Raw genomic sequence first — 14464 nt, 5'->3', positions numbered from 1 at the left:
CTGTGGGAAAGTCTTCAATAATGCCTCAGGAAAACTTGCTAGTTTGGGCTCATAGACATAAAAAAAAATTAATCTCCAAATTTAATATTTAGTTCCTACCAAAATCAGCCAGTTTTTCAGAAAGACGGATCAATCCACAGCCAGTGTTAAGGCTGTGCAGAACTTATTTCACCCACCTCTGTTTTCCTGTGCTGAGGTCCCACCACTGTGAGGACAGGGTGACACTGTGCAGAGACACACCCTAAAATGCCTGCTTTGAAAACCTCACAAAGCTCTTTGCACTTGTATTGACCTGAAGCTTTGCAGGCTTTGAGTTCAGGCCCAGGTAGCACAGAAGGTAGAGACACACAGAAAAACAGCCAGCAGCACCCATGGCTGGACTCCTTCAGCATTAGACCAAAGCTGCAATAGCCTCTGATTTAGCAGCTCTCTCTCCATCCTGGCCCGTGCTCTGAGAAAGTACCACTTCCAAAGTACTTTGTCAAAGCAGATAAAGCATGCTTCTGCCCAAAAGCCAAATCTTGAAATTAGATGTTCAGATGTCTCAGGCCATTCAGATGATTTGTTTCTTATGTAAACACTTTTTATACCTTGCAATTTGAGGCTTCCCCTTGCACAGGAGAAGTGGTTAATAATTTTTGATTGTTTTCCATGCCAAAATAATTCCAAAGTGCTGCAAATCCTTATTTTCCATGAGCTGTCTCCAAAATAACTCCACTGATTTTGGATCAAGAGGGTTTTTTTGCTTAAAAAGGAGTTTTTAGCAGAAAGTGGGAAACACCAGGAAGCTGGTATGTAGACAGTGTTTGAAAGAGGAACATGAGCTTCATAATATGAGGAACTGGCACTTCCTATGATTAACATCATGCTTGACATTTTTGCGGGATGTATCAATAAAAATCAATAAAAAAAAATTATCTACAGTTATCAAAACTGCATCTCATTTTGCCAACCTCCTCTGCTTTTTTAAAAGCAACAACTTGCTGCTTAGGGCTTCATTATGATGGTGTTTTCCAGCTGTGTCCCCTCCTTGCTGTTCCTTTCCACGCCTATGCCATTTCAGTAAGCATGAACACTTTGCACTGTAGTTAGTACTTTTGCAGCAGATGCTTGGGGTGATTTCTTGCATTTTTTCATACTGCAAATGAGACTGGAAATTACCAGGACAGGGAAGCAATGTAGTGCTTTGTCACCTTCGGGAGTTACAGATTGTTTTATGTTATGAACATAAGGCATTAGTTGTTCTTACTAGAAAGAAAATTAGATTAATCCCTATTACGTTTTTTGTTATCTTCAAGTATGTTCTCAGCTGATGCCATCTCTTTACTCTGTCCCTTTTTGAGCTTTTGGAGGGCTTTTATCCCCTATCCTCTCATGGTCCTGCCTGGTACCTTGTCAGAGTCAGGACCCTGCTCAATCTCTTTCATGAAACAGAAATTCTCCTTCATGGCAGCCCTTACAGTTTCATTCCCCGTGCTCAGTGATGCTTTTCCCAAAGCCAAGAGTCTTGAATGCTTTATCTTTACAGAAAAATACTATCAAATGAAATAATAGAAGGGTTTTACTTTTCAAACTCCCACTTCTATTCTTCAAAAGCATATGGAAGAAGAGTTTCAAAACACAAGTACTATAATACTTTGTCTGCTTCTGTATTTATTTGCTGTCTCTGTACAACAGTAAAAGTAAAAAGGAAAAGCCATTGCCCCTTGGAGACTGTCACAGCATCTGCCCAGCGCCAGGCCTAGTCCCTACCATAGGAGAAAAGAAGAAGGGGGGTTGCAAGCCCCTCTGCCAGTACCTGAGGTTTTCATCAACCTCCAAAGTATTTACTTCTTTCACCTGGACCATTTCCAGAAGGAGGAGCAGTGAATATCTCATTCTGAGCTCACAAAAAGCACAAAGCATTTAGCCTCGAATGACTGAAATTACTGGACTTAGAGTGGCTCTAACCCAGTTATTCATTCCACATGCAAAACCTGATGTTTTCTGAAAAGATAGAATAGAAACAGGAACACCAGTGGGAAGCATTCAGCATCCAACTTGATCAATGTGAATACCTGAGCACAACACTTTCCTCCTTCCCCTAGTATTTCACTGCAACAAGACTGTATCTGGTCACAGTGCAGATGCTCTGTTTTTCTTGTGATTAACTGTGTTAACAAATCTGGGTCATATGATAACTGCTAGCATGATATGATATATATGATATGATATAATATGATATATGATATATGATATGATATATCAATTTTCAGTGACAAAATCAAGGTAAAACATCTATCTTTCCTATCTGTTTTGTTTACCCTGCCCTTAATCGGCCCTTGAAGTTAATCCAGTTCCACTTCAGCAGTATGTCTTCCAAAACATCTCTGAAATAATCCTAAGGTGCTTCTATAACATCAGATGACACAAAACATTCAAAAATGGTACTGAGTGCTCTTCAAATTATGAGTTGGAAATCATTGTTATCCTTTTGATAAAGGTGACATCAGAGTATGCCTGCAAAGAACAAATAGCTGTTCTCACTGACTTTTTAGAAGACCTTCTGACTATCTATGGTTTTATTAGATCCATATTTGTTATGACAACAGCACCTGATCATCCTCTGATTGTCCTGGGACAGATGACAATTCCTAGATGTTAAAACTGCTGTCCAGATAGTATGTTACATAATGCCTCTGGCAAAGAAAAGGAAGAAAATCAATTGTACAAGAGCAAATATTTCATACTTCTTGAAGATCATTCAGGCATCCAAACCAGCAGTTTTGTTTACTCACCTCTGCTGAAGAAAACATCATACAGGTTTTAAAATGTATGAGGAGCACTTAGAAGTGACTGATACAGACCTCAGTATCCCTGAAAAATGTTGCTGTGTAAGTAAGGGATATTGAGAGGCTCCAAACACATGCTCCAAACACTGGTGCATTTTTCTGGCATGGGGCAGCTACCCAGAGCAGAGTGCAACTGAGCTACTTCCTCTCCAGAATGTGCCAGTCACATCTGAGCTCTGCCTCAGAGCAGTTGAATTATCAGCAATCAGATTCCTGGTCTTTCACATTCACCCTGATTTCGGATTGCTGCTCCTGACACTTCCCACAGTGAAGGGAATTGTTAAAGGTTCCAAGCTGATCTAGTAACTAGGAGTTACAAGTAGGACACAGAGAGATGTTTAGTAGGAGTTTTCCTCCTGCAGTTTAAGTGAAAGGGGCTGAAATTCTTTGTAAAATCAGATTTGCCTTTACCTCTGTCAGCAGACACATGGACATAGGACTTTGTGGGAGCAACATCTTCAAAGCACTAAATGAATAAATAGGATTTAGGATGGTTCCTAAAATACTGCCAGAAAAGGTCTGGTGGCTAGGTCAAGGTTGTTGCTTGGGAGACCAAAGCTCATTACTTGCCTCCCCCATGCCCCACCTCACCAGAGAGCATCCTATTTTTGTGCTCAGCAACATCAGTGGAGACCCAGAAATAGAGTTTGCTAATTCAGGGGAGGGTGTGGCTAGGGTAGATTGAGCGAAGATTAAAGCCTGTGTCTCCAAGGAAGTATTATCCAATGAGCACTGTAGTTTGATCCTTTCAGCAGCAAGGCTTCTCTGCTCACAGGTTTGCTGGACAGGTCCGAGTCATAGTCATAATCAGAGAGGATGCTAGAGGTGATGTTGCATTCTACTGTGGGGAACTACTTTTAATAATGGATGGTCGGGAAGGAAATTAAGCCAAATGAGGAAAACATTGTACCTGAGAACCATTTATTGGTAACTAAAAGACAAAATTAAAAGGGGTCACCCCACTAAAGAGGGCTAGAGAATGCAGAGCAAGAGGAAGAAAAATGGGAGAGAGGGAGAGAGAGAGGGGAGACAGGGAAAAGAGGGCATTACCACCGGGGGTCGGGAAGAGCAGTCCATGTCCCAGGGCAGTGCTGTGCTCGCTGCCTGCCCAGGCACGGCTGCTGCGGCCACGGGCGACACACACGAGGTGAGGGGGGCTCAGGCAGGAGCTCCAGGAGCCTGGACAGGGCTGTAGTGAGCATCACACTGGTGGTCATGCTCCAAGGCAGGCAGGGTTGGATGCAAGAGATTCAGGCAGCGGTGCAGAGATCAAGCAGGAGGGCGCTGGTCAGGAACACAGGGAGGCAGGACAGACACGAGGGTGAGCAGGAGCCAGCAAGGGCAGGAGAGCCAAAAAGGCAGGAGCCCAAAACCAAGTTCGAAAAGCCCCCAAAAGAGTCAAAAGACAAGTGCCAGAGCAGCCCCCGGAGCTTGGGGGTGCAGTTACTTTTTATGCCCCTGGCTCCTGTCCAAGCCTGCTTTCTGACAGGAGACCACTGGCCCAGTCCGATGTCCCATTGCATCCCGTGCTGGACACCTTTTGCCATCTGACTGGAGAATGTCTCTGGGGTGCAGTTCTTCAGTGGTCCCCTACTGGCTTGTCCCATGTGAGACAGGACTTGGTGGCCTGGCAAAGTCTCCTCAGAGATAAGGCTTTCCTCCATCTTCTCCTGGCTGACTCGTAGATATGGCACATGTGGCCATGTCTACCCTACCTACGTGCCTCTGACAGCCATTGTTGAGACATAACAAAAAACATAATATGTTGAGACATAAACAAAACAAAAAAAAACACCGGCTCCTCACAGATGAACAGGGAAAGCAGCTCTTGTAGCTGTCACCAAATGATGGGTTTGACCTTGCTGGTGTGAGGGCAAAGGATTGTCAGAAACAGAAAAGAGCAGACTGAAAGATTAGGCCATATTTTTAAGGAAGTGTATGGAGTACAGCACAGGAGTTTTCCTCATCTGTCTTACTCCTGCTGCACTAAGACTATGTTTTTCTGCTGCCAGGAAAGAGGAGATGTAGAATTAAACCCTGGAAGAAAAGATCAGAAAATGCTAAGGTTATAATTTCAGAGCCAGGAATGTTTTGCCTTGTGGACATACCCACTGAGTTCTCAGCCCTTCCCTTACAGGGGAATGTTTACTGAGTCTGGACCCATGGTCTTGGCCATCCCTGCCTTGTTCTAGATTGTAAGGACAGTCAGGTTTTCAATCGAGCAGATGCATGGGCATGGGTGTGGGCATGTGATCTAGCATGATCTATCAATTATTCCTTTTTGATCAATGGCTATCAGTTCTACCTTCTCCTGTCACATAAAAGGAGGCAATAGTCTCCATCATATCTCCAGCTAGAGATGTGAAAGACCAGCAGCTGTGCCAGTCATTGATATCTTTTTCCTCCACTTTCACTCTTGTCTCTTCAGGAGTGGCAAAATCCAGCGAGTCCTGGGCATTTCCAGGACTTTGTGATATTCTCTGTGAATACAGCACCCACACCTACCTGGTAGGCATAGATCTGCCTGCCAGATTTCACAGATATCTTGTACACATTTGACTGCCTCATATTAACACACAGGGCTCAAGTAGCATGCGTGATGTCCTCCATACTTACTTTCCAACTGAAGACTTCCATGTACCTTAAACTGGAGCACCCCATTCCTCCCCTCAAAATGTAGATGACCCATCTCCAGCCTCTTCCTTGCCTACCACCAGGCAAAACTATAAAATATCTTCCTTTATGGGTCCCTGGCTTCCCTCTGGCTCCCAGTGTGTTCTGGAGAGAAGTGTTCTCTATTTACTAGCAGGTCTACACAGCTGTTTCCTGACATCTGTTCCGGGATTTACAGCATAAAAAACCCTGGGTCAATTCCTCTGCTAAGCATTGGCTAGGATTATGAGTCAGATATTATCAAGTTGTTTCCAAGTTTAACCAGGTGACTAATTTTTCAAGGATATGAGAATAATCTCAGCTAAAAGCCATTTTAAATGGACCATCTCAGACCTTTGAAGTGTGGTGGTATCAAAATGCATAGAGTTTAAGGAAGTTATTTAGTGACTGATGGCAGTAATTAAACCAACAATGTCAACACTGCTGTGTTTCTCTGTTACATGGGCCGTGTGACAGTTTCCCTGAAGCCTGGTTTGCTCTCCTTCTGCCTGCTTGCTGACTCTCCTCTCTATGAATAAGTGCAATAGAGACCTTTTAATTCATGTCACCCTTGGGAGTGTTCTTATCTAGATACATAATTCATTTTGTCATGAAAAGCCATACCTCTTGAAGCAATTGCAGCCTTGTTTTCATGTAGGCCTTAGAACCTCATTGTAGATAAGCTTTTTCCTCCTGAAGCAGTGGGATATGAAGAAACAGGCAGAACAAAACTTGCTTTGGAGCTGTGATTGAATTTTCTACTTTTCCTTCAAGCTGCAGGAGGGAGGGCTGGTGGTTGCAAGAGGCTGCAATATGATGTGCTTTCCCACATTACACCATTATGTCAGCCAACAGTAATGCTCTCTGGTATTTTGCCACTGAAACCTTCAAATGTCATTACCCCTGTGGGTAATTCTGCTTTACGCTCCAGTGCATCACCCTCTCTCCTGGCATGAGGAGGCTGTGCTGCCACTTAGGTGATATGGCTTCATGCCTCAGTTCTGGCTTTCAAGATCTTGGTTTCTTTCCTGCACAGCAGATTTAAATTTAGCATTCTAGGAGGCTGTAGTGTACTTCCATAGAAACTAGAAGAAGTGGTCCCGAGGGCTAAGAAGATTAATGAGAAATATGCCTAACCAACCTGGGAGCAATAGTGGGGAAAAGGTGGGGAACTGATGACAGCTCTTGAAGGGGTCCAGAGGCATCATGACGACAGTATCTCCAGCATCTCTGCTGGTTCCATGGAAGGCCTGGGATTGGGAATGCTGACGTTCAGTGGGTGTTATCAGCTCAGCTTCTCATTGTCTGGGCAGCAGGCACAAAGGTGTTCTTACCATGAGGCCCTACACTCCTCTTCTAGGTCAAAAACCAAACAGTTTTCACCTTTTGTGTGTTCTAGGCCTTCTCTCACAAGGAGAGGAGGGGGCTGAGCAGATACATACCTCTAATGCTCCAGTGCAGCAGACCAGAAAAGAGGGTGTTCAGATGTGGTGCAGTGCTTCTCAAATGTAGATCTTGAGGCATGGCCAAGGGATATTATATGCTTTTTTTGTATTTTCCCCCCCCTTAACCAAGTCCTCCTTTTGCTTGCAGCTCAGTATTTTGCTAGCATCATGGTCATCGTTGGTCTGTCTGTGGTGGTAACAGTGCTGGTTCTGCAGTTTCATCATCATGACCCCCAAGCAGGAAAGATGCCCAAATGGGTAAGGAGCTTTGGTGATAAACATTTAGGAGGTTACCACTGAAAGAAAATTGTTTAAAAGCTACAGTAAATTTGTTATAGGTGAGAGACAGAAGTTGTTCTCCATTAATCTGAAGAGATGGTTACAAACAGCATAGTTTACACTTACGTTTGCAATTGAAGGGAAAGAACAAGCATATTAAATGTGCTTTCCCGGTACAAACAGTTTCTCTTATTCTCCATTAAAAATAATTCCTCCCATTTGGCCTTTCCTTTCAAACTTACGATGGAGTGGTTGAGTCATGACAAAGTTATCTCATTCAGCACCCACTTTGCAAGTGCAAACCTTTAATTTCTTATCCAGCAGACACCAGTACTGACAGAATGTGCTAAACAAACACTCGTCTCTACTGGGCAGTTTGTCTGCTGCCATCTGATCTATGCCCACATTTGCATGTGGGCCCGCTTTTCTCTACAGCAACAGACTTTGTCAGCCCAGTGAGGTCTGGCACCAATGCCAGCTGGCTTTCAAATGGAATATTTCCTTTAGATTTTCAAGTTAAAAGAAAATAATGTTTTTTTTACCCCTCTCTCCTTTTCCTAATAGATTTTAGATTATGCAAGGTGTGCTTGTGTTTACAGAATGAAAAAGAACAAAAGCTGAAGAAGATACTGGTAGTCACAGTTTACCTACCTAGCTATCAACCACCTTGTTTGTAGGAGTCTGGTTGTACAACATCCTCTGATGTCTTGTTCACCACATTTGTCATGCTACACAATTATCCTGACATGCTGTGGATAATTGAGTATCACATGGTTACCAATGTCAGCCCAAGTGCAGAGCTGCTTTCTAATTCCTGTCTTAAAATAAACTGCCACTTCAATGCAATTTATTTTTTAAAGTCAAATAACAATTAAGCATCCTTACAAATATTTCCAAAAGTGCTGTATGATTAAAAAACCTCTTACTTTCAAAGCAGCAGAGAATGTGAATTCTGGATGAACCTGCCTATAGGCAAAACCTAAGGGCACAAATCTGGGAAACGTGCTTCAGATATCTGCATGAACAGAGTCTGCAGCAGTGTAATAGAGCCCATTTGATTGCTTTTTGAGGAGCCCAGACACAATGGCTCATGTTAGACCTGCTCATAGGCCCTGCAGGTCAGCTCTTGCTCTCTACCAGTCTCGTGTTCTTGGCTGAAAACACAATGTGCAGTAAATTCTCATTCATGAGGAGCCTTGTTCAAGTGGTCTGACAGCTGAACTGGCATACATTACAAAACATGCCATCAGAAAGCAAAAGCTATGGAAAACATTACTGGGAAGTGCAGATGATAGACTGTAAAAGCTGTAGACCAGACAAGCTGACAGGGCTGAGGGATCTCAAGAGCAAAAGAGTGAATGGCAAGTGTGTAGGGAAAAGACTGACCCCACAAAAGCAGGCACTTTTACTCTACAAGACATGGCCAAGACTCAGTTATTAGAATTCATGTATTTCTCTATTATTTTTGTTGTTGTTCTGTTGGGTTTTTTTCCAATTTTGCTTCTCCACCTATGTCAGGTGTTTCTTACACAGACACCTTGAAAGACTTTCGCTCAGTATAAAAAAATAAACCTGAAGTGAAGAAATAACTTAAGAAAGAAGAAAAGCTTTTTAATTACAGATTTCTGCATTTCCAGTACAAGTTCCTGCCCTTACCATTTACTTCCCAATGTCCTCTTCCTGTTAGAGCCAGGCATCAGTTTATTGCAAACTCTGACCCTGATTAATTAGATATTGTTACAGGATTGTTATCACCTCCTGCTTAAAAGGATTTGTCTGCTGGAGTCACTTGCAGGAGGAGGCATTGGGCAATTGGGCATGTGTGGGAGCTTCTGCAGACCCAGAAGATTTGAATGGATACATTTCCTAAACACACCTACTTTATAAACCATTTACAGCTGAGCAGTTTATTTTCCCTGCCATCTCTCAAGGGGTCTTTGCTTGCACTTTGCAACAGAAGAGGGAAGAAAGTGCCTGTTAGTGTTTAGCCTCTCTGTAGGTGTTCTCTTTCCTTATTCCACTGCTTAGAATTGTGTTTTCCTTTCTATTAATCTTTGACTTACAAACTTTTTCCAAGAGAGGAATTTAAATCCAAGGTGTTCAGTCAGGGCATTTGTTGGCAACTCAGTTGAGAAATGAGAGTCACTGGCTGATTGACACTTCTGATAATGTCTGCTGAGCTAAGATGGAAAAGAACACTAAAGAAGGTCCAGCTAAGGAGCTGTTTGGGAATGGATAACTTCAGTTGTGGACTACAGCTCAACTGACTTTCTCTACTGACAGCCAAAACTGTTGTATGGGAAAGAGATATGGAGAGACCAAGCACTGAGGGAAGAAGGGGTTTTGTGGGAAAAGGCAAGAGAACTCTGGCTCTTTGTTGTGCCTAAAGCAGGTTTGTTATGTTTCAGGCTTCTCTTATGATATGCTTCAAACCTGGACATGCACAGTTCTACTCAGGTGCAGTTGTCCCTTATCAAGAGAGCTTTAACTGGAGACTGTCTGCTCTGGATTAGGCCAGGCAGATGGTTGTGAAGGAAGCTAGCAGCACAGCTGCATTATAGCTAGGAGAGGCTCACAGAAGGGTTGTTGACCTCTAAAGACAGCTGTACCTATATACTTTCTTCATAGAAATCCATACAAGGCAATGCAGGTGAGAGTATATATTCATATTATCATACTCAGCTGTTTTCCAAAAGGCTGTATGCTGCAGCTGTGTCTTGAGTTAATTGGTATGACAAGAAGAGGTTGATGCCTGAGTGTCTGTGTTTTCAAGGAAATAGGGCATTTGAAGTCCAAGCTAATTAAAAGCTGTCTTACTGTCTTCTGGGTATTTATTTTTCTATGGGAAATGGGTTTGACTGTAGTTATAAATGTAATTTCCCTAAGGAATAAAAACTCTGTCTTGAAAGAAAAGTCAGCATTCCTACGTTAAAGTGTTTTTTTCACATCTCCTTTCAGAGTTAAGGCAGACATATTAACATCTTCTAGTAAGAAAGTTTGTCTGACTTAGTTTTGGAATTTCATAGTCCTAGAGAATTAGTTGTCTCTCCCCTCTGCAACCTACACTGTTGACACATTGCTAGCAATTAAGATCTTTATTTTGTTCCATGTTGTCCCATTTGTGTCCTTGAGCAGTCTGAGCACATTATAATTAAGTTCAATTAAAGGCAGAGTCCGTTCTTTAGGCTGAAACTCTATAGGTTACTATTTGTTTGTGGTGACTATGGAGGAAATAATTAAATATTTAAAGCAAAATAATATGAGTAATGGAAAACAATCTTTCAGGACTGTCATCATTTAAACCCAGCTGGCACCTAAGTACCAGACAGCCACTTGCTCACATCCCAGCTCCCTTCCCTTGTGAGAATGAGAATCAGAAAAAACCTCCAACACTTCGTGGTTTGAGAGGACAGTTTAATAATTGAAGCATTATACAATATAATTATATTAATAATATTAATATTATCAATATTATCGTTATTAATTAATCATAAAATAATAATAACAGCAAGGATGAGAGAGAGAAAGTAATAAAATACAAAAGAAAAGTGATGCACAATATAGTTGCTCACCACCTGCTGACTGATGCACAGCCTGTTTTTGAGCAGCAATTGACAGCCTCCAACCAACTCCCCACACTATATTCTTTTCAAATATCTCTCTGGCTAGTTCAGGTCAGCTATCCTGGCCATGCTTCCTCATGGCATTGTGTGCACCTGCTCACTGGCAGAGCACAAGAAACTGCAAAGTCCTTCATTCAGAGTAAGCACTACTTTCCAACAACCAAAACATCAGTGTTTTATCAACATTATTCTCAGACTGAATCTAGAACACTACACTGCTTCTAGGAAAAATATTAACTCTATTTCAGCCAATACCATATAATGAAGAACAAAAAATTCACTTGTGGTAGAGAGCAAAATTTCTCACAGAAAATGGTATAGGGCTCTGACCTAGAAGACCTCACATTGCAGAACTAAAAAATTGTGTAACTGCATTTCACTAGTAATTTGTTTTGGCTATATTATTATTATTATTATTATTACTATTATTATTATTATTATTATTATTATTATTCCTATCTGTGGTTATTAGTGCTCCCTCCTTTCTGAAATTATGCTTCTCATTACAGCAGGAACTCAGAGTGCTAGCTGCAATTTCGCCATTCCTTATCTGTACAGTGCAAACACAGCAGCCAACTTTTTCTGCATCTAAAACAGCTTTGGAGGCAAAGTGTGGTCCCAAGTCAAACATGACCAAAGTCACAGGAACAGGATTACATAGGGAGTCCTTGTGAGTCAAGGCTCAAAAAAGAAACCAGAGGCCGTATATGTTCTCTCCTCAATGTCAGATTATTTGGCTTGCAGCCAGGATGATAAAGTCATCAAAGAGGCCTGTTCCCTTTCAAGAACATTGTAAATGCCCATTTTGTATGCATAACACCTGGAGGATCTTACAATCACAAGATTTTGCTAATTTACCTTGCTGTTCTTCACACAAGACCTTACTGAATTCACAGCTTTCTTCTGCCTTTTGTGTTTAACAGTGTTACCAACAGGAATTCTAGCAGTCTCAAATTTCAGACCAAACATCTGAAGATCAGTTCACTGGGAAAAAAATCTGGATTCTCTCTCCAGAGTTGGCTCACTTAATGACCTTGACAAGAAACATATGAGGCACAGTCTGCCATGTGCACGTTAGAGCATCTTGTGATGCACCGGCACACAGGGATATGACAGCAGTTAATAGTGGCACTCCAATTTTGAACTGCTAAATGTAATTTATTTACTCTTTTGAAAAAAAGCCTGCTGTAATATGTGGTTGCACTCCTCAAAGGAATATTAAATAGCTTTCAAAAAAACCACAAAAACCCAGCCAAGGTCTTTTATTTAGATGTAAAAAATAGCAGTGGGGATGGGAAATGTTCTAGAATCTGTTGTATAGCAATTTTTTTTTCAGCAAAATCAAAATATTTGCCCCCAGAAGTATTTGACTGTATCTCTTTCCTTACAATGTGAGAAATGTTTGAAAACCATACAGCCAGTTTTGTGCTGTCTACTCAACTGCAGAGGTCTGGGAGTGCTTGATAAAGATGGTCTCCAAGGACCATCCTGTAAAGTAAGATTTTGCATCTCTTTTGGTTTATAAACCAAAGTGAACATTGTGCACCCCTATGTTCAAGACAGATCGAAAAAAAAAGGCTATCCTCAGTAAAAAGCCAGACCCTCAAACAAACATTTTGAAAGCAGATAGCTGGAGAACACAGAAATCAGAGACTGTGAAGACTAGCTATAATAGTCACAAAATGTTTCAAAAACTTTTAAAATGCCGAAGAGTATTTCTGCCATGGTAACTCTCTTTCAGGTCCGTGTCATCCTGCTGAATTGGTGTGCTTGGTTTTTACGAATGAAAAAACCTGGGGAAAATATAAAGCCCCTCTCTTGCAAGTATAGCTATTCCAAGCACCAGCTGAGCGTAAACAGCATGGAGGTGAACGTCCTTCCTGGGCACCAGTCCAGCAATGGCAACACCATCTACAGCTACCACGCCATGGAGAGCCCCTGCTGCCCACAGAAAAACGACCTGGGCAGCAAGGGCGGAAAGATGACTTGCCCCTTAGCAGAAGATATTGAGCTCGTGCAAAAGAAAGCTTTAATGGATACTCTTCCAGTGATTGTGAAGATCCTGGAGGAAGTGCAGTTCATAGCAATGCGGTTCAGGAAGCAAGATGAGGGTGAAGAGATCTGCAGTGAGTGGAAGTTTGCAGCTGCTGTCATAGACAGGTTATGTCTGGTTGCATTTACCCTTTTTGCCATCATTTGCACATTTACAATACTCATGTCTGCTCCAAATTTTATAGAAGCTGTTTCAAAGGATTTTGCATAATGTTGTCAAAGATGAGCATGATAATCAAAAAGTGAATATTGCCAGTAATTTTACTAGATAATTTAACTCAAATAGAGAAGTGTACTTATATGTGCTAACATACACAGAAGGGGATTAAAATAATTTCAGGACATAATTATTCCTGATGTTAGTGATTGTAGTTACTGAATAGTAAATATATTGAACTCTGTTACTTATGTCATAGACTAGTGCCACATGTACTTTTGTCATGATCTGTTATAAGTGATAGACAGGAATTCAAAACATTAGTATACTATAATATATTTATTACAAGTTAACACTAATAGCAACGTATTATTTTGAATTTGTGAACTTTTGGATATTGTTAATTTAAATTATTATTGAAAATGATAAGTTTTGCATTGTTTTGTTGTTTTCAGTATGTCTGTGTTTTATAATTATTGTTTGGTGTGGCTGTGACATGCACTTCTCAGATTTGGAAGACATATCTCCAGTCTCATGATGCTGTATATTGTATTTATGAAAATAAACCATCATCATATTAGCTCAAGCTAGCACAATGACTGGAATGTTTTCTTGGTAAATTTGTTAAGAATGTATCTTCCCCAGAAAATCAGTTCAGTTTTGTTCTTTTCTTTTAATTAGGAAATATTAGTTGTGACATTGGAAAGAAAATTCTTTCTCCTTGCTGACAATCGTATATATAATTTACAATGCTTGCTTAACTTTTTCCGTCACCTTGAAAGTCTACTTAATTTGAAATATCACTGCTCTCCTGGAAAGCAGTTGCCAAACTAATACTGACTAATTTTGTGCAAATAGGGCAGAATCTTGTGTCTCCGTAATATTTAGGAAACGGTCCACAGATTTAATTTGGTTCAGATTTCCTATCTAGTTTATACCACCGAAGTAGTATTTTTTGAAAATTCTATTAGTAAATTCTATTCTCCTTTCCACATGGTCACTAGGTTTTGTTAAAAGGAGTGTATAAAAGACTAATTTTATTTTGCTGAACTTAAATGTATCAATGTTCATTATCAATTTTCTGTCCCTAAATGTTCTCTAATATAATGTCTATATATTAATAAAACATAATTGAATGATGCCACTTCCTGAAATATAAGGGGGGGAAAAAAGCACTATTCTCAATAGCAGCTTTTTTTTCTACTCAGTAGTGTGGGTGGAAATGACACCTTTCTTGCATGATTTTATTTTCCCTGCTGATCACTGCAGAGCTACAAAAGGATAAGGTCTGATGTAGACACCTATCCTGTTTGGAGTAACACAACGCATCTTTGAATATTCACTGGAAGAAAATAACAATCTATTTTCTGCTCTGGCTGACTTTCAGCTTCCTGTTTTTCCGGGGCTAATAAAAAATTAACATTT

General features: G+C 40.9%; 1 protein-coding gene across 1 annotated transcript in view; it reads left to right on the top strand.

Moving 5' to 3' along the window:
• Window positions 1-14121, top strand: part of LOC107198461 (neuronal acetylcholine receptor subunit alpha-7-like) — a 59319-nt gene extending 45198 nt beyond the window's left edge. Inside the window, exons 9-10 of the mRNA XM_015615516.3 lie at window positions 7077-7186; window positions 12572-14121. Coding sequence (XP_015471002.1) covers window positions 7077-7186; window positions 12572-13093 — 632 coding nt within the window. The 3' untranslated portion in view covers window positions 13094-14121. The remainder of the gene's footprint in view (window positions 1-7076; window positions 7187-12571) is intronic.
• The last annotated feature ends 343 nt before the right edge of the window (window positions 14122-14464 follow it).

This window comes from Parus major, chromosome Z (assembly GCF_001522545.3).
Source record: "Parus major isolate Abel chromosome Z, Parus_major1.1, whole genome shotgun sequence".
Lineage (NCBI taxonomy): Eukaryota > Metazoa > Chordata > Aves > Passeriformes > Paridae > Parus > Parus major.
This window is presented reverse-complemented; position numbering and strand designations above follow the sequence as displayed.